At 48.7% G+C, this 25,616-nt stretch overlaps 10 protein-coding genes across 10 annotated transcripts; 6 read left to right on the top strand and 4 right to left on the bottom strand.

Moving 5' to 3' along the window:
* Window positions 1-201: 201 nt before the first annotated feature.
* On the top strand, window positions 202-1,847 carry NECHADRAFT_104908 (uncharacterized protein; the record flags this gene model as incomplete). Its single annotated transcript, XM_003049365.1, has 7 exons — window positions 202-500; window positions 553-711; window positions 762-871; window positions 923-1,082; window positions 1,149-1,255; window positions 1,305-1,613; window positions 1,655-1,847. Exons 1-7 carry the CDS (start codon window positions 219-221, stop codon window positions 1,845-1,847), a joined length of 1,320 nt encoding a protein of 439 aa, XP_003049411.1. The 5' UTR covers window positions 202-218.
* A 456-nt stretch (window positions 1,848-2,303) lies between these two features.
* On the bottom strand, window positions 2,304-2,816 carry NECHADRAFT_82736 (uncharacterized protein; the record flags this gene model as incomplete). The annotated part of the gene is made up of 4 exons (XM_003049106.1): window positions 2,304-2,525; window positions 2,601-2,656; window positions 2,700-2,740; window positions 2,803-2,816. The coding sequence occupies 4 exons, from the start codon at window positions 2,814-2,816 to the stop codon at window positions 2,304-2,306; spliced, it is 333 nt and encodes a 110-aa protein (XP_003049152.1).
* Window positions 2,817-3,596: 780 nt separating this feature from the next.
* Window positions 3,597-4,940, bottom strand: NECHADRAFT_82735 (uncharacterized protein; the record flags this gene model as incomplete). Its single annotated transcript, XM_003049105.1, has 3 exons — window positions 3,597-3,672; window positions 3,774-4,439; window positions 4,489-4,940. 3 exons carry the CDS (start codon window positions 4,938-4,940, stop codon window positions 3,597-3,599), a joined length of 1,194 nt encoding a protein of 397 aa, XP_003049151.1.
* A 2,418-nt stretch (window positions 4,941-7,358) lies between these two features.
* NECHADRAFT_45398 (uncharacterized protein) lies at window positions 7,359-9,197 on the top strand (the record flags this gene model as incomplete). The annotated part of the gene is made up of 1 exon (XM_003049364.1): window positions 7,359-9,197. One exon carries the CDS (start codon window positions 7,359-7,361, stop codon window positions 9,195-9,197), a length of 1,839 nt encoding a protein of 612 aa, XP_003049410.1.
* Window positions 9,198-13,209: 4,012 nt separating this feature from the next.
* Window positions 13,210-14,009, top strand: NECHADRAFT_102748 (uncharacterized protein). The gene has a single exon (XM_003049363.1). It carries the CDS (start codon window positions 13,314-13,316, stop codon window positions 13,968-13,970), a length of 657 nt encoding a protein of 218 aa, XP_003049409.1. The 5' UTR covers window positions 13,210-13,313; the 3' UTR covers window positions 13,971-14,009.
* Window positions 14,010-14,619: 610 nt separating this feature from the next.
* Window positions 14,620-15,869, top strand: NECHADRAFT_45201 (uncharacterized protein; the record flags this gene model as incomplete). Its single annotated transcript, XM_003049362.1, has 5 exons — window positions 14,620-14,741; window positions 14,791-14,861; window positions 15,040-15,497; window positions 15,558-15,642; window positions 15,706-15,869. Coding segments are annotated over 5 exons (900 nt in total), but the record flags the coding sequence as incomplete, so codon positions are not given.
* A 135-nt stretch (window positions 15,870-16,004) lies between these two features.
* Window positions 16,005-17,459, bottom strand: NECHADRAFT_45186 (uncharacterized protein; the record flags this gene model as incomplete). The annotated part of the gene is made up of 2 exons (XM_003049104.1): window positions 16,005-17,076; window positions 17,122-17,459. The coding sequence occupies 2 exons, from the start codon at window positions 17,457-17,459 to the stop codon at window positions 16,005-16,007; spliced, it is 1,410 nt and encodes a 469-aa protein (XP_003049150.1).
* A 2,058-nt stretch (window positions 17,460-19,517) lies between these two features.
* Window positions 19,518-19,993, top strand: NECHADRAFT_122703 (uncharacterized protein; the record flags this gene model as incomplete). Its single annotated transcript, XM_003049361.1, has 3 exons — window positions 19,518-19,787; window positions 19,839-19,849; window positions 19,897-19,993. 3 exons carry the CDS (start codon window positions 19,518-19,520, stop codon window positions 19,991-19,993), a joined length of 378 nt encoding a protein of 125 aa, XP_003049407.1.
* Window positions 19,994-20,641: 648 nt separating this feature from the next.
* Window positions 20,642-21,657, top strand: NECHADRAFT_82730 (uncharacterized protein; the record flags this gene model as incomplete). The annotated part of the gene is made up of 3 exons (XM_003049360.1): window positions 20,642-21,078; window positions 21,128-21,183; window positions 21,233-21,657. 3 exons carry the CDS (start codon window positions 20,642-20,644, stop codon window positions 21,655-21,657), a joined length of 918 nt encoding a protein of 305 aa, XP_003049406.1.
* A 1,311-nt stretch (window positions 21,658-22,968) lies between these two features.
* On the bottom strand, window positions 22,969-25,017 carry NECHADRAFT_45195 (uncharacterized protein; the record flags this gene model as incomplete). Its single annotated transcript, XM_003049103.1, has 2 exons — window positions 22,969-24,559; window positions 24,614-25,017. Coding segments are annotated over 2 exons (1,995 nt in total), but the record flags the coding sequence as incomplete, so codon positions are not given.
* Window positions 25,018-25,616: the final 599 nt, after the last annotated feature.

Below are 25,616 nucleotides of genomic sequence, written 5' to 3'. Positions count from 1 at the left end.
CCATGGGGTTTGGCGACTTTCTCTCCACAAGTCCCGAGTTTGTCAGCCGACCTAGTCATCCAGATGGAGCAGAATCATTGAATTCGCCTTGATAACATCGCTTGGAGCTTCCCCTGTGGGGCACTGTTATCGCCTTAATTACTCGACAAGCCCCTACCATCCTCGATCCCGAGTTGTCTTTAGCTTCGTGCCCAGACGTTTCCTCAAGATTCCACGCCATGACGCTATCACGAGACTCGACCAAGGTGGTCATTGTTGGTGGAGGCGGCACAATGGGCTCCTCCACGGCTCTGCACCTGATACGCTCCGGATACACGCCGTCCAACATCACCGTTCTCGATGTTTACCCAATTCCTTCGGCACAGTCGGCTGGATGCGACTTGAACAAGATCATGAGCGTTCGACTACGGAACAAGGCTGATTTGCAGCTGTCGCTTGAGGCGTTGGACATGTGGAGGAACGATCCATTGTTCAAGCCCTACTTTCACAATGTCGGCCTGGTTCGTTTTCAATGAAGCAAATCTCAAGCTGAATGCGTATTAATGAGTCCAGGTTGACTGCTCGTCATCCAAAGAAGGTATCGCGGAACTTAAAGAAGAACTCAAGACTATAATCGACGCAGGTGTTGGTCTAGACAAGGCAAGCAGCTGGCTTGAAAGTGAGGACGAAGTCTTGGCCAAAATGCCATGGTTCACAAAGGACCACGTCAAGGTAAGATACTCAAACAATTCCAAGTAACAGTTGCTAAGACATTGGTATAGGGATGGAAAGGCTTGTTTACCACTAACGGTGGGTGGCTGGCAGCCGCCAAGGCCATCAACTCCATCGGCAGCTTTCTCAGAAGCCAGGGTGTGCAATTTGGGTTCGGAGGGTAGGTTTCTCTGACCTCGCGAGTGTGTTTCTCGTATTTAAAAAGTCGCAGGGCTGGTACCTTTAAACAACCTCTCTTGGCCGCCGACGGATCAACATGTATTGGTGTTGAGACAGTTGATGGCACCCAGTATCTCGCTGACAAGGTCATTCTCGCTGCCGGTGCATGGACACCGGCGCTGGTAGATCTGGAGGGCCAATGCGTGTCCAAGGTCAGTATAGAAACAGCCATTGCCTTGCCCTTTCACCAAAAGGAGAGCTAACTGGGTATGACATAGGCCTGGGTCTTGGCCCATATCCGGTTGACCCCCGAGGAGGCAGCTCGATACAAGAACATTCCCGTAGTGTACGATGGTGACTATGGATTCTTCTTCGAACCCAACGAGTAAGATGCACCATCAAAGCCAAGTGCACATGCTAACATCTTCCCGCAGAGACGGCATCATCAAGGTCTGTGACGAGTTCCCAGGATTCACACACTTCAAGAAGCATCAGCCCTTTGGCGCCGCCCATCCCAAGTTCATCTCAGTTCCCCGGTCGCACGCCAGCCATCCCACCGACACGTATCCAGATGCCTCCGAGGCCACCATTCGAAAGGCCATGGCTCGATTTTTGCCAGATTTCCGAGACAGGAAGATAATAGACCGAGCCATGTGCTGGTGCACCGACACGGCCGACGCCAACCTTCTCATCTGCGAGCATCCTAGGTGGAAGAACCTGATCCTGGCGACAGGAGACAGCGGGTACGTTTACGCAGCATAGGCAATTACTGTTCTAACTTTAGGCGTAGTCACTCCTTCAAACTGCTACCTAACATTGGCAAGCATGTCGTCGAGCTATTGGAGGGCACTCTATCTCAACAGCTTGCCGAGGCTTGGAAGTGGAGGCCCGGAGGCGACGCGCTCAAGTCTCGACGTGCAGCCCCTGCCAAGGATCTTGCGGACATGCCAGGATGGAAGCATGATGCGCGACTATAGGCCTTAGACTTGGATGAGTTGCCGGACCTGCCATGAAACCTGCGAAGTGGAGAAGAAAACGAAACCAAATAGAACAAGGTCTCTTGCTTCACTGATGGTTTATCCCGGATGGTGATGTTCTCATGGTTGTCCACTTGTCTATAGAAGGAACAAAAGATGTCAAAAGGAAGTCTAGGCTGAAAGAAAAATGTACCGAATATCGGAAGTATTGTCAGACGGCGTACATGATAGTGTAAGTCGCAACGGCTCGGCGTGAGAGAGCCCCAACTCGATGCCCTCGGCTTGACAACCAAAACCTGAAACCTCAGGTCCAACTTCTATCGGACCCTAGTCTCATAGGTAGCCAGAGCCTCCTTCTCCTCGGGGAGACTTGCGAAATGTTTGTTGCCTCGGCGCTTCCTCATCGTGATGTTGTAATCCTGTACCCTGACCACCAAGATTATTCGTGGCTCTCTCCTAGTCGCCATCTCCACCAAAGTCCTTCATGCCTTCGATAATTTGCTTGATGACGTCTGCGGGATTTGCGGTCGCTTTCACCTGCGGCGGCGAGTCGTCGTCGTCTCTCGCCCAAAACGGGAAACCTGCGATGAGCGTGGCCGATGCCAGGACTACCAGGGCTGAAGTGGCAAAGCGGACCATTCTGAGGAAATTCGGAGGTTGCTTGCTTCTGTGAGCGGGCTATAATGTTGAAGCAGTTGGAGAAGGGTTTGAGTTGTCTAGGTCTGTTGGTGGGAGATCGGCCTGATTAAATACTCGATCTCTTGAGAGGGATACATGGAAACACCCTGCAGCTCTCAAGCACAATTCGTCTAGATAGACCAGCTCGTATAGCATCGACGTCAGTATACATACCGATGTAGAAAAACGTGACAGTAACATTGAATATGAAAATACTACAGCAAATAAACACATTTTCAACATTGATATTTAGGGATTCTTTTATGTAATACCTTACTACTTCATAATCATCTTTATTCCCTTTCTGTCTTTTCAAGCGGGATCAACTACTGCCTTTGCACGCGAACTTTTTGTTTCTTCAACCGTGCGTATGGACACCTCAAGGAGCATGAAACTTGGTCAACTGGGCACATGCCTGACCCCCCGCCCCCCAAAGTATGGATCCTCCTTGAAGCAAGGATTTATTTACAGGTAAATCAAGGCACATCGCTGCTATTTTCAGCCCTCTCTGGCGATCTTTTGTGCGGGGTTAACTCTCTAGTCTTGACGTCAACGTAGCTAGACGGCGGCCACGTTTTCCATCCCTTTCGAGTGCATTTAGTGGCGCTGTTCTGAAACATCTGACCCGCTCAAGGCGGAATGCAAGGCATTTGTGATGAAGAATCGCTTCATGCCCGCTCGGACTTAGGTTCCTTGCATCTGGCTCAGTTGGATGATAAGGTATAGCACAGCGGATCTCGTGCATTCATGCGTCTCAGTTCAGCCCCATAAACGAGCACACGCTTGCAGCCGAGGTTGGTAAAGAGGGCATAGATACTCGAGAGCCGTGTTTCAAGTGGTAGATCGAGCTAGAGCAAGGGGACAAAGTATTCAACCCAACAAGTCTGTTCAGAAATATCTGCATGTTTTGCAAGGAAAACAGGTTTTAATTTTGGTAGACTTAGTACTTTGTTTTCAACTCTTGATACCTCCAGGTGTATCAAGACATTCACGTAACACCATTCACGGTATGCTAGGCCTCAACCCTCTTCGTCCCCATCCCTCAGAATGTGCAAACAGCGCAGTGCTGATTCATTGATGACCTATTAAGTAACCAACAAAAACCGATTGCAACTCCAGTTGCGTCAAGACACGAACTTGCATGCCACTATTAAAGTGAAATAACCTTGTCACTAGTCAAGGTGAAGGACTCTTTTAGAACACCATTAGCACAACTTGAATATTGAACTTGGGAGAAAATCGACATACCTTGTTTCCGATGTCTCTATCGGGCCATCAGAGAGAGCCACGGTCAAACGAGGCCCAGGATGGAACCGGTCGCCAGCACCTCTCCTCCAGATTTGAGCACCTGCATTATCCCCAGTCCCTTGAACATATCCATCTTCTGGCTCTATTTCGTCGTCTAGATGGGTACTCAGGATGATCAAATTCGACTTTTGGACAGTTGAAAGGGACTTGGTTAGAGAGTCCACTCCAACCTTGTTGATGGGGAGACCAAGTCGCACTGCCGAGAACATGCCGCCCTCCCTGCGACCTGCGACCCAGATCTTGACGCTCCGAAGATTCTCGAAGCTATCCAGGTGAAGCCAGTGAAAATCATAGGGATTATGAGGATCTGCGCTGTGCACAGGTTCAAGCGCATCCTCCCCTTGCAAGAATTTGAACATCTCATTGTAATCAGTCCAATCCTCGTCCAGGACCGAGCACATGAGATGCAGCTGGAAATCAAGAAACAGAGACACCTCAAAGTTGAGAGCGTACTTGCGAAAGGCCTCGGGGATTACGGGGTTGAGGTGCTTGTAGGGCGTTGATGCGTGTGGCGGCTGACAATGGCCGACAAAGGATTGCAGCGCTAGCATGTCTGTAAAGACGAATGTGGTTGTCGAATACAGAAACCTAAGGCAATCCTCGGAGCTACGAATCTTAGCAATAGACACAATGGTAGTTTATAGGTAATACTCACATGAACTTGCAGGATAGAAGCATTGGCAAGTAGGTGTCTCGATCCCGTTTGGGCTTGTCGTCGCACCAGCATCCCCCTATCGATGTGTTGTGGAAAAAGTTCATTTCTTTCCCAAGCTCCTTGTCAAGCCGCTCGCCGCACTTCCAGTGGTTCATCCAGCAGCTCTCAAGTCGTTGGCGATAAGCGGGGTCATTGAGGGGTTCCCCCAAGGGGACCTGCTTCTCTTGCCTCAGGGCCTCAATCTCGTCTTGCAGCTCATCATGTGGCTGGAACCGGGAAATACAGGGCTCCCGGTGAAGATGTGATTTCGTCTCATCGGCGGCTGGGTCGAGGTGCCAGACGACATGCTGGCGGGGAGTCCAGGATGGCCAGAGCTCTTTGTAAATGGCTGCTCGAATATCGTACGGCAGCCGAGTAATGAAGTTGGATTGCGCTTGAGGGTCGGCAGCCATCATGATGCGGGATTGGTCAAGTGCTAAGAGATGGAAGTTGATAGATGAAGAAAAGGAGAGCAATGGCGTTAACTTGTTTAACTATATGCGGTACGTGTCTGGGATGTTGATCGAGGCTGATCGGTAGGCATAACAGGCCCCCGGTCGCCTCCTGAGCATCTCCACCAAGTCAGCCCAACGAGGCACGTAGGGATGTACGTAATGTGCCACCCCTTTTTCGCGAATCAGAACTGCGGCGGCCCAATGGTTTCTCCGTGCGTCACTTGGAGTCATCTGATCAATTTTCGTCCCTTGGCGAAAGAGATTCGGCTTCGTATGGGAGAGCCTAAGCGAGGGGTCGACAAACATGCCAAGGCGTCACCATCACCAGACATTTGCCGAGGTAATGACAAATTTATTCTTCAAAAATATCAATTTTGCAATTATGAGTAGGTAAGATTTGATCTTGTCCTCCAGAATGCTGCCGGATCTCTCAATTGCCTGGATCGACTGTCAGCATCCTGAGACACTCTCTGTCCTTTGTGTTGCAACACCGGGATTACATACCTGCCGATCTCTTGATGTTGGTAGTTCTTCATCTTTATGAAATAGAAGCTCCACACGGCCGTCAGATTGGAAAGAGACTTCCGCAGCTTTATCCCTAGGCTTGGTTACTCGCCTAACCGCTAGCTTCTCGAACGTCCGCAGGCTCCGAACACCTGCTGACATACTCTTCAGGGCGTGCGATCTAGGCCGTGAGTTGTGTGCGAGGATCAACATCTATGTGGCAGAGTCCCATGTGTCCGAGGATCAGCGTGTGTAGACAAGATAAATGGAATGGCCAAGCACCAGAACCATGTGCGCCAGGATAACGGTGATGGCGAGGTAACCATTGATGGAACTCGCCTTGTACACGAGGCTATCAATGGATACGGAGGTAAAGAAGATGCAAACCCTGTTCCATTCGGTTACTGTAATGCCATTCTGCCAGCCACTAACCTCTCGCTGAAGTCACCTCGCTTTGAATCTGCCAGCAACGTCCAGCTTCGCATGTCTCCAGTCATATTCAACGCTCTATTTATATCCTAACGAGAGTAAAGCCAACAGGAAACAAGCCGAGAGGTGCTTTCATGGTAGATGCAAGCTGGTCGCGGATAACTCTGAACACAACGCCTGTCAGGCTAGCAATTACGAGAAGTACCTAGAGCATAACAGAGATGACTAAGATATCGATGACAGGTCGGGGTAGTGTTCCCCTACCGAGGTAGAGGCTGCAGATATTGAGGGATATGATGTTTACTGAAGCCAGGATGAAAAGGATATGCACCCCAAGCCTGGCGAATACGGAGCCCCAAGATTGGCTTTAGGAACTCACGATCCGGCCATGTGACTTAGCCAAAGAGCTTAGAGAATAGGAGATTAAAGATTCTAAAGCCTATTATTCAAAGACATTAATGCTAAACTATTGGCGATTCTGGTTTGGGTTCACTTCTACTTGCCTCGGCTGATCTGGCCATGGGGCGGCTCAGTACAAGCCACAGTCGCTCAGTCTAGCCGCGTGACCGTCAACGGGATGAAAGTTTCTATATGTAAAGATGCAACAAGTCTTTGGTAGATCGGTTATGTAGTAGTTAGATTTGTTTGGCCGTTGCGTCTCCTCAGCAATGTCCTCGATAGGGCTTGCTAGCAGTCGAGCAAGGCCACTCTCCTGATCATGTCTCGCCTCGTCTCATCTCAAAGTGGACAGAGATCTCAAGGCAAAAGTCATAGAAGTCAAAGAGAAAGAATTGATAAAGCCTAGCTGCTTTCCTGCGAAAACGCCACTCGCATGTAGAGTGTAGACCCTTCTCTCTGTGGCACCTCGAGTAACACACAGCCAGCCACACGGACGGGTCAAGAAGCACCAAAGATACTAGCTTCAAAACCTCTGCTTATCAAGGTCTACTAATTGAGAACCTTTTTTAAAAAGAAAATCCAAAAAGAATAGCTTTGGCCTGTTTCAAGGTCTTGTTCTAATAATTATAGAACTTACCAGGGATTATATCACCGGTTAATGTCTATTGTCTTCCTTCTTCGTGGCAGCCACCACCAAAGACAGCTGACCTGGGCAGCGCTGACGGCGGGAATAACCCCTGGTCTCGGCGGGCTCTATCATTGGATAGTCTTCTGTCAATGGCTGATCCGGTCAATCCGATGGCCAATTAGAGGCCTCGACTCAAGTCCAAAGATGGAGCATCGCCATCTCAAGTTTCAGCCCCCTAAGCCAGCAAACACGTCGACTTGACCAAGTTGATAATCAGGCTGTGAGAGAATTCATTCATTCTTTTGCAACTTTTCCATCCGGTACATGTTTTGTGCGCTGCTGGCTTCTTTCTCTCTCATCCCGCGCGTCCCGAAGAGCCCATTTATCGGAACACGGCCTGTCTCAGTTTCTTGGCAATGAGCGATAACGCTCATCGAGAGCCGAGAGGTTCTCGAGAAGACCACCTGCATGAGGCTGTGGGAGACGAGGAGGCCCAGCGCCTGCTACCTACTGAGCAATTCGACTTGGAGGAAAACGCCGAGACTCAGCATCCTACACCACGGCGCCGTGTTAAGCTCCTTCAAAGAATCGCAGGACCGGATCCTCCTCGGATTCAAAGCATCAAGCCATTTTTTCCATCTGTTCAACGATACCCTATCAGCATTGTTGATCGCTGTTTCGCGACTCTTACACTCAAGATCGTTCTGTTGATCGCGTTCTTACTCCTCTGGATAATTGCATATTCCATTCCCTTATATGCTGGAAATCGCGCGATTAAGGATGCCCAGAATGACTATGTAGTCAACTTGGACTGCGTCGATTCCCTTTGGAGGCGCAAGAACCAGTGTGGACTTGATGGGCTAGACTGCCGTCCATTCGTCAACACATCCTTTTCCTTTCGCTGCCCAGCAAACTGCGCCGGAGTCCAGGTGCTGAATCCGCGTGCTGTTGGTGGACTGGACGTCAACTACCGACCATTAGTTATAGGTGACAAAGCCTACCGCGCCGACTCCTTCATCTGTGGTTCCGCTATTCATGCTGGGGTCGTTACTGACGGCAAGGGAGGCTGCGGGAGACTCAGTAGAGCTGGCGAGCAAAAGAATTTCCCGGGTGTGGAAAGAAACGGTATCGAATCGATCCCTTTCGACTCCAACTTTCCATCCTCGTTCACCTTTTCAACCGAGTCAGACATTGCTTGCAGCGAGGACCCGCGCCAACTCTTGCTCTACATCTCACTCTTCTTCACTACCATCTTTTCATTATTCACAACATCGCCGGCCTTGCATTTTTTTATCGTCTTCATCGCCATTTTTACTCATGTCGGTCTAGCATCCGATCCCCCAACAGCCTCCCATTTCAATATTTCTGTCCTTCCAGATCACATCTCCTCCCTCGCTGGAAGATTGCTTCCAGCACTATTCTGCGCCGCCATCATTTACAAGGCTTGTGTTTCAAGAGCGTTATCTGGCTTGGAAGCACAATTTGAGAAGGTCCTGTTCTGGCTGGGCGGTTTCTGGCTTGGAGCCCTTTCCAACTACACACTGGATTGGATTCCCATTAATCGACTCACGGCACATGATTTGGAGCAACAACCTGGAGCCAAGGTAGCACTCGCCGTCATCATTTGCATCCTTGTAGCAATCGTCTGCCAACAAGTATACGTCTTTTGGTTGGAGAGACGCATGTTGCCGTATCTCGCTCTGTATGGGCTCTTCATTCTTGGAATCGTCTTCTTTGTCGTCGTACCCGAAGTCGACCTTCGTATCCACCACTACATCTTGGCCCTCCTGCTACTCCCAGGTACGAGCGTCCAGACTCGATCTTCACTGTTGTATCAAGGCATACTGTTAGGCCTTTTCGTCAACGGGATCGCCCGATGGGGGTTTGACTCTGTTCTGCAGACACCTGCCGATCTGCGTCAGGACGGTGCCTTTAATTCTTTCGTCCCTACAATAGACACGCCAGTCATTGCATCAACCGCGACAGGATTCAACATTTCATTCTCCTGGGAGGGACCACCAACGCCCCTGTTTAATGGCATTAGTGTACTCGTAAACGACGTCGAGAGATACCGCCGCTTCTTCCCCGAGACCACCTCCGCCTACAACTTCTCGTGGGCACGAGCGACAGACTTTGAACTTCCAGAATATTTTCGTTTTGCTTATATGCGAGACAGGGTAGCGTTGGATTACACAAAAGCAGGTACCTGGTTTGCAAATGGGACTTGGAGTATGCCAGAACAAGACAGTGTATAGCGAGACCTGTGGCCAAGGTGGCTTGGCGACTTCGATAGTGGTACTCAGTATATCTCATAGTAGTTTGAATAATATCTCAAATGGGCTGAGTTTTTACTGAGCAATACGTGAATTGCTTATCCTGGTGGTGTGGGGTCGAAGGGAGACTTTCCCTCAGGTTGTCAGCAGCAGTGTGGCTAACAAACCGACCGACCTAGACCGGCCCCTTCGGTCTATCGGTTTGGGTTAGTCAAGGCTCCCGGTCGGTCGGTCTTGGTCTGTCTAGGTGCGCTACTAGTCGGTCTAGGTCGGTCTAATAGTCCTATACCGAGGTTTAACCGGTGCAATTAAAATAATTCCCTGAATAGTTACTAGATATAATAAAACCCTTTCTGCTATTCTATAGAGGTACTACTAATAAACTTAGACTATTAGCCCTCTTATTAGCTATTATTTTTAAAGCTAATCGGCCTCGATTACCTTAGGTACTAGCCGGTTATGCTTATCCGTGATTATTTTCTTAGTCTAGCTAAATACCCTTTCGTATTTAGAACTTATACTAGGAATCGAGAATAGATCTAGCGCTATTTAATATAAAACTAGATATTCTAATTAATATTAATTCTACTATTTAAGAGGGTCTATAATATCGAGATTATAGGCGTAAATTAGCTATATCTGAAATATATTAAGCTCGCTAATTATCTTAACTTTCTTTCGCTACATATTTAAGGAGTAGATTAATCTTTTCCTAAATAAACTATAGTTATTAATGTTAGCTTTAATCTTATTAACTTTGCCTTCTAAAAGCCCTACTTAAGCTTAAGCTTTAACTTTAGCCTATTAGGCGTATTCGCCGAATAGGCTACCTATAGCGGACTATATATCATTGTACTATTGCGGTCTATCTATCATAGTTTTCTAGTGCTACTTAAAGTAATTATACCTATATGATAGGTAAAGGGCTAGCGCTACTTAGTAGATAGGTATATAGTCTGATTTAATATAATAATCTTTAAGCTTTGCCTATCTATAGTCGATTCTTAATTTAAAATAGGAGGGCTCCTTAAACTAAGTTTCCTCTGCGGCCTATTTAAATTTAATAAATAGGTAGTCTATTATCTTAAGGGTCTCTTATATTATATTATGCCTGCCCTCTACGCCTAGTTTATTAGCGTTGCCCTTTATAGTCTTCGTAAGGATATAAAATAGCTTTAGGAAGTTATAGAAGCGCTTTAGTTTAGCCTAGTCTATAGCGTTAAGGAAATCCTTCGTTAAGTTATAGTAGATTGGATTATTTTTTGGTTTTTACTAATAGGATTAATAAAGCTCGATAGCGCTGCGTAGCTCGAGTGCTAGGATAAATTAATCTAGAGTTAGTAAATATCTAATATAGGTAATAAGGGTAGAATATTATATAATATTTAATTATATTATAAATTAAATTCTAGCGTGTCTTGCTATTAATAATGATCTCTAATATAAATATAGTATTATCCCTTGCGAGCTCGGTCTAGAAATGCCGAAGTGCCTATCGTCTCTGGTCTGTCTGGTGGATATAGGTGGCGAGGTTATGGAGTCTGCCGATAGCCCCTTTCTTAGCCTAAATATTAAAACTGAATTTATCCATAGCCCTATAAAGCTCTATCTCGAATTTATTAATATTTGAGCCGAAGATAACGGCCCAGATAACCAGGTTAATAATATAGCCGATATAATATAAGTGGCATCGGCTAATATCTATTAGGAACTATCTCGCGAGTGCCTCTAGGTAGGTATCGTTACTCTTAGCGTTATTAAGCATAAAGTAGCCAAGCTTGGAGCCTATTTCGTATTAATTAATTACCCCCTTTACATAAGGGGCAATATTCTTACCGGAGTATAGATTAATTAGGCGCGGTAGCCTAAGAAGGATATTATGCTTTTCGCTATTGCTATTAACGAAGTAGCCGATAATTCTAACGTAGTTATACCTATTAGAAGTAGTCTATAGGTCAAAGCTTAGGTAAATTAAGCTCATTACGTTCTTAATAAGATTAGTAATAATTTGCCATCGGGATTTAAAGGTTTAGCGGATCTATAAATAAACTATAGTATAATATTCTAGAAGTAGCTAACTTATAAGCTCCCTACTATTTGCTATTAGCTATCAAAGGCGCTTACTAGATACCTATCAGAAGGTAATATCTTTGACTATAATCTAGTTTATAAAGCGAGCTTTCTATATTCCTTCATTAAAATATAAAGTAAGCTATAAGCCAAGGCTAGCTTACCGCGATAAAAGATAGGATAATAAAGAGCTAGATATCGCCGCTAATATAAACGGAGTTACTAAGCTGGGATTACTCTCCCTTGCCTCTATGATTTAGTGCTAATAGAGTAGGTACCTCGCGGCATAAGATATCCCCAATGAGATATATAGAGCTATCAAATAGCTCTTCTTTATATAATAGATCCTATAAAGCTAGTAATATACCCTATGATGCTCTAAATTAGCGCTATGTCGGTATATCTATAACTCTTTAATCTTAGTGCTAATAATATGCCTATGATAGGGCCTCTTTTTAGCGCCTATAAGTCGTTTGCTACCGTGCTAGATATTCTCCTAATTAATTTTAAATTCGCATAGTAATATATTTATCTTATTAGTTATAGCCTCGCGTAAGGCAGGCATGCCTTTAAAACCATTATTAGCTAGGATAGGAGGTAGGCGAGATAGAAGAGACTACGGTATTAATAATATATGGCTTATAGTTCTGCTAGAAGATATAATAATATAGTATGAATTAATAATAGCTTAGATAGATTAGTATAATACGAAAATTCACTGAGGTAAACGCGTCGTATTACGTAGACGCGTCGTATTATATAACTTAAAGTAAAAGTAAGCTAGAGCTGACTAATAGTAGCCCTAGAAACTACCCTAACCTAGACCAACCTAGACCACTTAATCCGACCGGCAGCTCTGGTCTATCGGTCTGATGAGATTTGCCGGTCGGTCGGTCTGCGGTTTAAAGATAGTCTATCAGACGGTCTATCAGACGGTCGGTCTGTTAGCCACACTGGTCAGCAGCGCTTGACCAGCCCCTGCTTTGCGGCGATGATAGAACTACTATACGGCTTCTTAAATACAAATGAGCTCATCCTCTTTAAATAAGAGAGAGACAGGTAGCGCTTTTGTCAGGCACCAGCTGGCCTTTCTGAGCTGCTCCTACGAACCTCTCTCCTACATACGACCATACCTACCGGAAAATACGGGATCCCGTCCGCTCTCCCATAGTCAAGCCTGTAAGGGGTGGATTAGTAGTTGGGTCGGTGACGACCAGCGAATACCTGCTGTTGTATGTTCTTTTTGCCTCTATCACGAAGCGTGGTTGGTGGGTTGTCTTGCTTTTTGCCTTCCGCCCGTGATGCAACTTGCGGACATTGCCCCTCGGCTGGAGAGCTGTGATTACATATATTACGGTTAGCACCTTAGTCACCATTAGGAACCATTAATAACAAAGAAAGTTGCGGATACCTGGTCATTGCAGAGGCCATGTCTGGTTAGCCGCAATCCTCCTGTCATGCTCAAGAGCAGTCTAGCCTCGAAGTAGTAAACGCCGAAGAGTTTCAGCTAACGGTAAAATTAAAGCAAAGACGGTGAGCCAGTCAAGTGACAGCGTCGGTTGTGATAATTGTCATCTAACGTCTTCTGTGGCTGTCTCTTAGGCTCTTCTATTTGGCTTGCATACTAAGAAACCCTCACGCAGTTTACAGCGTTAGACTTTGGCATCTTGAATATGAATACGACCGTGTTAACTCCGACCAAACTTTTCTTGACCCCAGATTATATCGTAGCATCGCCAATCAGCATCACGTGTGGGCAGGGTTCCATGATCCATAACCGAGCGCTAATTTGCCATCCATCGCGGCCGAGTTCTCGCCGCCCCCTTTTTTTTCCCCTTCTGAAACCCGCCTTTATTACCTCTTTAATCCCGACATTTTCGGTCTTTTAGCCTCTTTGCTTCTCTTCTCCATATTGAGTGAGAACCAACATCTTCTTTCTCTTTCTCCACGTTCTTTAATCAAGCCACACGGCGTTTTCACCCCATCCACTCTTTGGCCGTGTCCATCTAATAATACAACCTGCCCACCATGTCTTCAGCCATCACCACCACTCTCCCCCTTCTCTACGAGGGACCCTTCGTCGCCGAGGTCATCGGTGCTGAAGCCACGGCAACCACTTACGTTCTCAACTGTGACGAAAAGATTATTGAAGATGGCGAGTGTGGTACCTTCAACAACACTGTCGCCGTGGGCCCTTGGGGCAGCAAGACTCTTCCGGCTGGTGCCGCTTCTACTGGTTACCTTGACTACTACCTCACCATGCCGGACCCATATGAGCCCTTTGAGTTTTCCATTCACTGCAAGATGAGCCGGACTATCGCTCAAGAGTGCACTACCACCAACCTTGGTGGCAACGATGATGGAACCCCCACTGCGACCTTCTCTGATCTAGACAAGAGTGCAAGCGACTTCGCCATGTTGTCCTACGCTACCGTCACCATCACTGCTGGTCAGGAATTCCTTGCTGCTACGCACTCCGCAGCCACCACCGGCGACGACGCCTCCAACACCGCCAAGTCTGCTTCCGACGCAACCAGTGCCAAGGAGTCCGGCGCTGAGGCCACTGGTACCGAGACCCAGGGCACGCCCACCCCTGAGGCGACCTCCGGTGCCTCTTTGAACATTGTTCGTGGTTTTGCCGCCATGGCTGTGGCTGGACTTGCGACTCTCCTTGTCTCTTCGTAAGAGCAGGCATTAGTTGTCACAACTCACAAGCAACCAAACAACCTTGTCAAGGCCCTGTAAACCTTTTTGGGTGGAGAATGATACCCTCAACAATCGCTGCAACCAACGAACCCCAGGAACGGCAGGTTGTCAACCAACACGCATCAAAGACAGGGTCGGGTAACTGCACAAGCAAGGATCAACAGTCACTCTTCATGCGGCGGTAATTTATCTTCAGCCAATATCATACCTGCCCGCTTCCGTTGCCTCCGCGCGTCAATCGGACCATTTGATTTAATAATAATCCGTCCTTGTCGAACTGTGCCTGTCTTTTCCTCCTCTCGCATTTGCTCTCGACGTGAAGCCACTTGCTACATTGCCCATCCAACTGAAACTATCTCTCAAAATGTCCACTTCACCCACAGGTCAGAAGTCTCGAAGCCAAAGTCCCCGGACGAACCTTGCTCCCGGGGAAGCGGTCGCTATCAGGGTAAATACTGGCACAAGTCCCGCATCCATAATCGGTCGCTTAACAGACCTCTCTTCTGCAGGATGATGAAGAGCAAGATGATGACAATGACTCGGCTCTTGGAAGTGATGACGCGCAAGTAGACTCTGTCCGATATTCTTCTTCTCAATATTGACACATCAAAGCTCGAGTTCAACTGCGTCTATCACATCGAGCATTCTTCACTATCGGACCATTCAGGGTCGCAGTTTTCACAGCGAAAAGTACAACACGGAGTACTTTGCACCAAACGATGATCAGCAGAGTGAATCTATGGACATCACGTAAATCAACTTGTTTGAACCACACATCGCCACAAGCTGAGCCTCATAGACACCACTATCTCACCCTTCTCCTTGACAATAAGCTGTTCCTAGCGCCACTGAAGAAAGATGTGCAGGCAAGTTGACTCAGACATGTATAAACGATGGGGGCCTCCTAACATGAGGCAGAAAGTTCTGGATGTGGGCACAGGAACTGGTGAGATTCGCCCATCACATACATGTGGCATATGCTAATCTAGAGATACAGGCATTTGGGCAATGTAAGCGTCAGAGCCAGAACTAAGGACATGTACCCTAGCCTATGAATCACTAACGCATGACAGTGATTTTGCTGACGAGTTTCCTGGCGCCGAGATCATCGGCACTGACTTGTCACCTATCCAACCAACCTGGGTTCCCCCAAATATCAAGTTTGAGCTCGAAGACGCGACCGGAAACTGGAGTTGGCCAGAAAACACCTTTGACTTTGTTCATCTGCGCTACCTCTTTGGCGCCATTGCCGACTGGAACGCGCTCTTTGCTGAAGCCTACCGCACTTGTAAGCCAGGTGGCTGGGTGCAGTCCTGCGAGATCGATCCCCCATTTTACAGCGACGATGGGACGGCTGATGATAATACTGCCATGCAGACATGGAACACGGTAGTGAGAGAGGGAGGCATCAAGTTCGGGCGTACCTTTTGTGTCGTGGATGAGGGCCTACAGGTACCGGGACTGGAAGCAGCGGGTTTCGTCGAGATCCAACAGCAAAACTTCAAGGTGAGGGGTCAATCCAAGCAACTTTGTTTGTTTGCAGCAGATGTCTAATGTGAACTTCAGGTTCCTGTCGGTAGCTGGGCCAAAGACCCCAAGCTTCAGCAAGTGGGCCAGTTTCTCCGGTCGACCATGGAGAATGACATGGAAGGTCAGGAATCATTAAACATATGAGTAGCAATTTCTAGGTGAAATAAGTTCTAACGTCTCCTAGGGTATACGATGATCTTATGGCATCAGGTCATGGGTTGGCCCAAGGACGAATACCAGGTTTTCCTCATGGGTTTGCGCAAGGCGCTGAGGGACAAGCGGATTCACTCGTACATGAACTTGCGCTATGTCTGGGCCAGGAAGCCAGAAGAGACGACTGAAGCCTAATATTTTCTGTGGCGACAACTCAGGAAGAGATTGGTGGGAGATCCTTGTCTATTAATCCTTCTCTGCTGGGTACTTGGAAGGACTATGAACTAGAAAACGGCAAATGCAAATACTCTACCAACCGACACTCTACTTCTAACCCATCAGGTTGACGTCTTGAGTGTCGTTGCTCGCCTGGCCAAGCCGGGGAATCGACTCTGTCTTGCGATGACGGTCACTCTCCATAACTCGTCTCCGAGCATCAATATAGATCATGTACTCTTCATACGTGTGTGGCAGAACCTTGAGGTCCTTGGGCACAGAAAAGGTATAGTTGAACTGACCCGTCGACTTTGCAACTCCGTGCTCAACATCCCTAACCTTGCTGTCGACTCGGACATGGACTCGCGTCATGGGCCTGTCAGGGTCTTGTTGCTCAGGCTCCGTACCGTCCTCTTCCAGCAGCGGAGGATCAGTATATGCAACCGTAGCAGTCAGGTACAAGACGCTCCCAACAGGGACAGGGTTGCGAAATGTGCAAGGATCAGCACTGATAAAGGTTGGTCGCGCATGAGCGAAACTGGCGGCGCAGCAGAAAGCCAGCTCGAAGGTCTGCTTCAGATGGAATCCACCAAAGATCATGGTCTGATGTCGGTTGCGGTATTGAGGTTGCATGATGGCCGCTGTTGATAGTTGGGTCTTGGCCATGGCAACGACGTTTTTCGGCTGACGAAGGCGGTTGTTGGGGTCGTGATATGCGAGTTGCCGGAGCCAGATGTTATGAATCAGGGCTGACTCAGGGTCATTGGGCTCCGACTGGAGGAGTGAAGCCTTGAAAGCCTCCTTCTTCAACAACGACTTTGCCTCTCCCGCCTTGAATATTTTCTCTTCTTCTGGCGTAGTGTATTCAAGTTTAGGCAGGTTGACAGGCTTCCTAGTCTCGGGATCTAGCGCCACCATGGTGAATGTGCAGGTAAGCAGGACGTCCTCGGGCTTGCTTGGCTCACCCTCAGCCCTAGCCTTGGCGACCTTGCATGTAATCTCCACACTGCTCCGCCCAGAAGCATATGTAACCTGACCACTGTATTCGAGATCACAGATTTCTGTGAGAGGGTGTGCAATGGTGATTCGATCCAAAGCGGCTGTCACTGTCGTGACTCCAGGGCCGGTATGCTTGTAGACAATGATGCCGGAGAGGGCATCCAAGTCCATGAACAATGTGCCGAGTCTGAATAACGTTTAGTTAAATTCATCAGCATTTCAAGTTGTCTACCTTATGTGGCCAGAAGAATTGATGTAAGTGTCGGATAGCCAAGGATCTTGTCCCAATGGGAGCACGACGCGGTGATAACTATCACTCATCTTCTTTGGAGTAAGGTCACGTTCCTTTGGCTTCTCTGGCGCCTGAGCATCTTTGTGCCCCTGCTGAATTCGCAAGGCCTCAATCCAAGGGATGCGGAGCCTCGTGTCCGTGAGACCAGGAAAAACTCCATCCGTCTGTGCCCATGGTGTAGTATGGAAACCTCTTTGGTAACGAGCCGATCCAGCGCCTGACAGCGAATTTGCAGTGGCTCGCCTCAGTGAAGCGGCTAAACTTCTGCTCCTGGTCATCATTGTCAATTGTTGCATTGGTGATCTTTTGTGACGTGTCTCGTGCTAAGTTTGTTGGCGCGGTCTGAGACATTGGATCTCTTTGACGCGCTGCCACTAACGTGTCTGCCTGAGGCATCTCGGTGTTTGACATCCACGGGTACAGCGGATACTGACCTCCGAACTATCCGTTAGTCTGAGGCATCTTTGTGGAGCACGCCGGAACGCGGGTGACGGCATCGGCAAGCTAACCACGATGCCGACGGGATGACGGTTCGGCAGTGTTTACCAGCTTCCTTTCCGGTATGGGTTATCTCGTAAATGAGGGAATTCTCCGCTTGGTCAGAAGTAATAAATTACAAGTTATGCTTAGCCTTGGAGGATATTATTGGGTTGTGTGACAGTTGTCATGATCAATAAGCCACCCGCATAAGCCATTAGCCGGATCTTATCTCAGCCACCCAACGGACTTCATCTGAACCATCACAATTTGGGATACATCGCCGACATAATATTTTGACCGCAATTTGCCTTACAAAAACAGGGAAGACTAACTCTTTACTAGGAATTAACTTCTAGAATATGCCGACACACAGGTGGGAAGCTCGTGTGGGAAGCGTCTCTGGGGGGTGGGAAGTGTCAACTTACCCTGCACCGATTCTCAGTTTAAGCAAAATTTTTAACGTGCCCTCGCCATCTTTACGATCAAACTGATACTATTCCCAAGCTATACATATATAAATGTTTTTATTTAGCTCAAACTCTTCACAAAATCTACTTGCAGCGTGGTTGCGAGCGAGATGATGCATGAAAGTGAGTGAGGTCACGTGAAGTCGCGTCTCACCCAACGCGTCTCTGGTCAAAACAAACTTGGCCATCATAGGCATCTCGGATGATATGTTCGAAGAAGATGACGCTCGAGCAAGGGCAGAAGAACTTTTTTAAAATTAGCGGTAAGTTTTCTTAGTTATTCGATTTGTCGCTTATCTTCACTTATTCACCTGCACGACCCCATGCTACATACATATAGTTCAACAATCTGCGAGGTGCCCCTGCGTTCACAGGGCTGGGTTTCTCGTCTCGAGGGGTGCTAACATGTTCGTATTTGCTATGGAGGAAACATGCCATGGCCATGTTGCTTTGACATAACGGCTCGCATGGGAGGGACGAGGATAGCTGGTGGTCACTGGCTCAAAGAAGCTGAAAATCCGTACTACCTAAGCTAGCAAGATGGTTACATTGCAGGCTTCCCCGTACAACCATAGGCATGACACCTCTCCCAAGCAGTGCCTAAAGACGTGAGAAGGCGACCCGAGTCCAGCGCCACTGGAACAGCATCGACTCACAACGTTGGTCGGCCCAAAATGATTTCCATCGTGACTCCCATCATCCAGCCCAGATTGGCTAGCTTGGCCCCAGATTGCGAGGACCCGTCAGCATTTGGGGTCTGCTGTTTGATGTATATGCGGTGTAGGCCAGGGGGTGGTCTAGAACCTATGTTATCTTGTTCTCGTGGAACTATGCGCTACCAATGAAGGAGTTGGATCCTTCAGAGAGGCTGCTGAGTGGCTGGTCATATTCCCTCAGACATGCATTCCTGTCATCTCCATTGAGTAGTCAATGCTTAGGAATATCGGCTGCAATAGACGAAAGCGGTCTCATTTTTCACAGCTGAGAACAAAGGGTCTTGACACGGCAGTTGAAATGGAACTAAATGCTGACGTGCACGTGTAATGTTGTGATGAAACGTCCGTATATAACGTCCAATAAAATTGCCCAATAGCTGAGAGCTACGGCGGGTTCTTGTCATATTCCGCTGTCCGTCAGCCGACGACCCCTGGGGAAGTGCATTTGGCTGACGGCTTACATGACCAATTAGAGGTACTGTGCTTGGTCCTTGCCTACTCCGTTGCCTCTGGCTAGGCTTTGAAGGGCAATATGCCTTTAGATTTATATGGAGTCGGCGGGATATAAAAGGCCGCGAGACCTGTCTCCCAGAATTGCATCCCAGATACTCTTGCACTTTACTCTTCAGCCATCACTTCGTTCTCTCTCACCTCGCACGCCTCAACATACAAGATGCAGATCGTCAACCTTTCCGCCCTGAGCCTCGTCGTCGCTTCGGCCTTTGCCGCCGACTGCTTCGGCAACACCCAGAGCGGCATCTCCAAGTGGGCTGATGCCTATTGGGATGCTCGCGCCAAGATGTGCGGCAACACGGATTGCGAGTACCAAAAGGACTGCACCACTCGCTCTTCCAAGACCATCAAGGGTCTTGCTTCCGTGACTGTCAACGTTTCCCTCAGCCGCAAGCACACTGGCAGCCAGAAGGGATTCAAGGACTGCTGGGTACGTCTTCTTCCTTAACTCTAGTGATCAAAGCTAACATATCACTTTTAGGACGCCACTGAGTATGTCTTGGAGCAATCGATTGTCAAGCCGTTACTAATAGTCGCAGGAACATAATCAACCAGTGTGTCTATTCCGAGCAGAAGATGTCCGGCACTTGGGAGTACAACGGCCAGCTGTACCAGATCAACGCCTGGTACTCTTAGAGGGGATGAGCAGTTGGTATCTTGGATGAGTGATGCGGGAACTCTTGGGGTTTCACTTTAAGATGATCCTATGGCACTTTCTTCTTCATATTTTTACTACCTTTGTATTCACATATTGGCTGTTCTTTGCCGTTGGGATTGCCCTCATCCGCGCCACTCACAACGGAAAACAGCCCAATTAAAATACTTGACATCACTTCGATTCTACACGTGGTCCATTAGTGTCATGTTCTCTTGAACCGGCCACCACAAATCTGTTAAATCTCTAGTGACGTGTTGCCCTTGCTCTTTCAGGTTGGGCTAGTCAATAGTAAAGAAGTCTTCCGGTAGCAAGGCACTCAGTGTGTCGACTGATTCACTGGCGGTGCAAACTGGTGGAATATAGAAGAGACGGCTTTAAGTAATTAATGTAAAAGTCATGAAGCATGCACCTCCCAGCATCAGAATGGAAATTACAAAGCTTGGCTGGTTCTCGTTGGCTGCATGATTTGCACTTTTCAGATAACCAGGTGCCCAAGCCACAAGGCAGAATTTCGTTAGGCACCAGGCTTTCAGAAAGTCCATCCTTTTTCCCTTTTGTTTTCTCGAATTTCGTCTCACATTTTCTACAACTTCGAGAGGTTCGTTCTCGAGGATCCAGCAAGAACGATGGAAGTCACCGCCAGCATCATTGCCGTTCTTCAACTCAGTGAGCGCGTGATTGGCGCGTGCAAGTGGTACATTGATGCGTATCAAGACTACCCCAAGGATCTTCGATTGATCTACCTTGAGACGTCTTCAATCAGAGCCGTTTTTGAAACCCTAAGCTTCCTTGATCCCCATGACCCAGAAGATTCCGAAGCATTACAGATACTGAAACGCCCGGACGGACCGATCGCCGGTTGCAATGAAGCGATCGGTGAGTTGAGTAAGTTGTTGCCACTGGCAAACGCGCACTCTGGGGCGAGAAAGTCAAAGAAGAAAAAACTAGAATCGACCTGGACCACGTTGGCCTGGCCGTTGAAATGTGAGAAGGCTCGCAAGCTGCTCGATGAGCTCAACAGCCACAAAGCCACCATCAACATGACGCTCACTGGTCAGATACTGTAAGCTGAGCCTCAAGATCACCACCGTATTCGCTAACCTTCTAATCAGGTACGAGTTGGGAACGGTACAGAACGCTGTGGACATTGCGAACCAGACATTAACATGTACTCGAACCGTTTCAAAATCCTGATGTACAGAGCTGACATTTCAAAGATGCACAGAAACGGGAAGTTTGCGATTGGTTGGAAATCGTGAACCCTTCTCCGAACCACAACGCGGCCGTTGACTTGTACGTCGATGGAACGGGAGACTGGGTCTTTCGTTCTCAGCCCTGGAACGATTGGATTGACCGAAAAAGTCGTGTTATTTGGATGCATGGAATCCCCGACGCCGGCAACACCGTCCTAACAGCGCATCTTTTCCGGCACATTTTGAAGCGATGTGAGCAAAGTTCTAGTAGCAAGGTAGAGTGCGTCTATTTCTACTGCTACCACGGCCACAATCGAGACGAGACTATGCCATTTTTGCGATGGCTACTCAGCCAGTTGTGTCGAAAAACGAGCAAAGTTCCAAATCCTGTCTATCACGCCTTCAGATCGCACCTCGAACCAAGCAAAATCCGAGGTGAAGCAGTGTGAAATAGAGAGACATAATAGATTCTACGGAATGCGAAGGGATACTCACTCGAACGGCCATGGGAGCCTCTTTGGATAAAAAAACAACCGTGATTGAGTCCCTGTTCCTCTTGCTAGAATGTGAATGCTTAGGGGCGCTTAAGTTTAGGCAAACTGAAATATATCCCTCATCTCTTGCTTCTACGGTCAACAACTTGAAAGATGACTAGAATCCGAAGACATAGAGGATTAATGCAACGCAGTGTTATATGATTAACCTTGCACACTAGGTAGGAACATACAGTCCTACAGCCCTATCATAGGGCGGTCTATAGCATTTACTCCTCAAACTACGCTTCTTGACCACATGTTGAGAAAACAAGGACCTCTTCGAGGCTCTCTAGGGTAAGGAAATTGAGCAAAGTCCGTGGTAAAGTCCGTCCGGCCGGGTTCCGCGACTCGCTTACTCGAGCGGTGACTAAATCCACTTACAGTAATTGATCGGCAACCGTGGTGAGCTGAATTACAAAGGGGTTTTAGCTCAGGCAGAAGAAAAAAATGCAAGCCTGACTGTGAGCCTGGGGTGTTGCATCTGACGTGACTGATTCCTAGTAAATGAAGAGACTTGTAAGCGACGCCTGACGTCGGTTGTTTAGTTGCGACATGCTGCAGGAATCAATAGTTTACGCTCAGGCCAAGCGAGTGGTTTGAGGCTTGAGAATGTGCAGATGCCACAGCCTGATCTACTGCATGACCTGATCCTTCAGAAAAGCCATCTGGAGGCTTGTGCCACGAATGCCAAGGTACAGAGGCGTGTGCAGACGAAACATGGAAGCGAGACAATGTGAGCTGAAAGACAGGCGAGTCCAGGGCACCGGCGCCTCTTGGCACAGGCGTGGACCATCCTGGAGCCTGGGTCCTGATGGAGAAGCCTTTAGTGGCTTTCAGCCCTCAGTCTTGGCATCGTCAGGGCCAACGGACCAACAGACATTCGCGGAATTACGGTTAGCAGAGCCTTTGGTGATAACTTTGCATGGCTACGGATTTAGGCGGCGTTAAGTTTCTATGATGCAACTGTACTGAAAATTCTGTCTTTTGGCGTAGTGCGCAATAATTCGTCTGTAAAAGGGGGACTCATTCAATCAAACATTCACAAAGCCAAAAGTTTAACATGTATGTACCGAATGCGTAAATTGACGACTTTTCTAGGACTAGGTGCCTCTGAATTGAATTTAACAAGAGAGATTATTAAACCTGGAATAAAAATTTGTCCTTGTTCCCGAATCCCTGTTCGTCCATACATGCATCACATCACCAACCATCGTGGCTTTCCCCTTAGACAGTAAGAGGCTGGCTGAGAGTAAGTGTGACGGGCGAGCCGCTCAGAGTCACCCACTCAATGGTAGGCTCAGAGCCCAGAGTGTCAGAGCTAGACGAGCCGCCAGAAGCAGAGGCGCCACCAGGCACAGTGACGGGGACGGGGACAGAGCAAGAGTTGCCGTCGGCGGTGACGGTGACACTCTCAATGGTCTTTCCGTCATCAGAGAAGCCATACGACAGCTGGGGCTTGCAGTCGTCCAGAGTCTTCCGGTCAAGGAAGTACTGGGCAATGTCGTCGTGCTTCAGAGACACAATGGGCCAGTCGGTGAGACGGTACAGCTCCTGGGTAATGGTCTCGACCCAAGACATGATAAGAGACATCTTGCCCGTCTGGTCACCAATGGTGATGGTCTCCATGTCGACCTGGCGCATGTTGGCCTGGTGGAACATGTAGGGGTCAGCCTGCAGACCAAGCAGGTAGCGAGTGTTCTCGGTTCTGGCGTTATCCAGCAGGTTGGTAAAGTCACCGGAGCCACCAGAGGTGTCAATCCACTCCTGAGTCGTGCACTCGGCAGTGTCACAGTTGTAGTAGATGGTGGTAGCGAAGCGAGGAACAATGACCAGGCCATCATAGCCGTTACCCTCGACGGAGCTGATGAGAGGCCAGAACTTGCTGTTCGGGTTCTTCAGGGGGGTTCGGGTGTTGTCACCGACTACGTAGAGAATCTCGTTATCCAGCCACGCCTGGATGACATCGGCGTTGTGCAGGCCAGTGATGGCAGGGGGAACAAGACCGTTGGTAGAGTAACGCTGGGCCTTGTCAATACCCATCTGGCTCATCCAAGCGCGGTTGAAGTCAATCTCGCGTGCAGCATCCTTGTAGGTGGCGTTGTTGAGCTCCAGATGAGTAAAGGTGTGCGAGAGATGGGCAAAAGCGTTCAGGTTGTCCGTGTTGAGGAACCACGAGGCAAATTCGTCAAGTTGTGCGCAAGTCTGGGACCAGGGATACTCTCCGTAGACAAACTCGTCGGACCACTTGTCCTCGCCAGTGCCTGGGGGCTTAGTCCACTCCAGAGGAGTGTCAGGAGGATAGTCATAGTCGACGGCATAGTCAGGGACGCAGTTGTCATCACCTGTAGGCTGCTCAACAGCAGCAATGATATCACCGTTGCCGTTGTGAGCCATCTCGAGCCAATAGTCAGATCCAGCAGGGAGACGGGAGTTGAGGCTGATTTGCCAGGCGACATGGCCCTCCAGATCATCAGTGCGGATCTTGAACTCCTCACCAGCGGGCAAGTACAGGCCAGTGGCGAGCTGAACATCGTCAACCTGGGTGCTCAAGTGAACCTTGCGCTTGCCGAGGAAGACACCGCGGGTGATCCAGTGGATGTGAGCGTGCTGGAGGAAGTTGGTGGTCTGGGACCAGTCTGCAGCCCAACCGATGAACCAGACAAACTGCTCGCGACCCTCAAACGTGTTGATGACACCGGCGACAGTGTCCTCAGTATAATCACCACCAGGGCCAAACTTGGCGATCTGCTTGGTGTTGGAATCGGTGATGGTGGCAGGGTAATGCCAGATGCCCTTGGTAGAGAGGCCAGCGTCGCTGAAGAATCGTCAGTTGAGTTCATGGCATTGAATCAGGTGGAAAAGAACTTACGTCTTGAGATTGGCCGTAGGGAAATCACTGGTATCAGTAAGGCTGATGAGCTGGTCGACACCCTCAGCGCAGCATCCAGCACCAGAGGCAGAAGTTCCAAAGTTGGGACCAGGGTACTCGTTGATGCGGACCAGGCGAACCTTGAAGTTGATCTGGTACTCGTAGATCTTCTCCCACTGCTCGGTCGAGATGGCACTCCTCCAACCATCAGAGTACTCGTAGGAGACAGAGTCTACAACCACGATGCCACCATAGTTACCCTTGCTAGAGGAAGAGTTGAGAGTGGGCAGCTCAAATCCATTCTGAGGGACAAGGACCTTCTCAAAGGGGATGCCATAGCCATCGAAACCCCAACCAGCGGATGAAGCAGCATACTCATCCTTGGCAAAGATGAGGATGGTGCTGCCGACAGTGCCGACGGGAAGCTGGCTGCTGGATGTGGAGGAAGAGGTGGAATCAGACGTGGTGGAGGAGGCTGCCGAAGTGGCAGAGGCAGACGAAGTTGTCAACGATGCGGAGGTAGTCTCTGTGGAAGATGAAACGCTGACACTGCGGGCAGAGAGCGAGTTGGATGTGGTGGCCGACTCGGTAGTAGAGTCAGCGGCACTCGTGGAGGTAGACTCGGTCGCAGAAGTAGTCTTGGAAGCCTCAGATGTGGTCTGGGACGATGTACCAGTGGTAGTCTCGGAAGTACTAGTAGTCTGCGAAGAGGCATCCGATGTGGTCTTGGAAGCATCAGACGAGGTCTTGGAAGCATCGGACGTAGTCTGAGAAGAGATATCCGACGAAGTCTTGGAGACATCGGTGGTCTGGGAGGAGGCATCGGAGGTGGTGGTGGAGGCATCGCCAGACTTGGAAGTCAAGGTGGTGTCATGAGAGTTGGTAGAGGCAGTGGACGACTCCTTCGAGTCATCAGAGGTAGCCGTGGTGGCAGTGGAAGCAGTGTCTTGAGAGCCAGTTGATCCAGTAGAAGACTTAGTAGAGTCCTTAGTGGATGTCACCG

Source organism: Fusarium vanettenii (genome assembly GCF_000151355.1).
Source record: "Fusarium vanettenii 77-13-4 chromosome 7 genomic scaffold NECHAsca_9_chr7_10_0, whole genome shotgun sequence".
NCBI classification, from domain to species: Eukaryota; Fungi; Ascomycota; class Sordariomycetes; order Hypocreales; family Nectriaceae; genus Fusarium; species Fusarium vanettenii.
This window is presented reverse-complemented; position numbering and strand designations above follow the sequence as displayed.

Excerpts from the sequence above, each read along its gene's own strand:
- NECHADRAFT_102748 (XM_003049363.1), top strand. The coding sequence starts at position 13,314 with ATGTCTTCAGCCATCACCACCACTCTCCCCCTTCTCTACGAGGGACCC.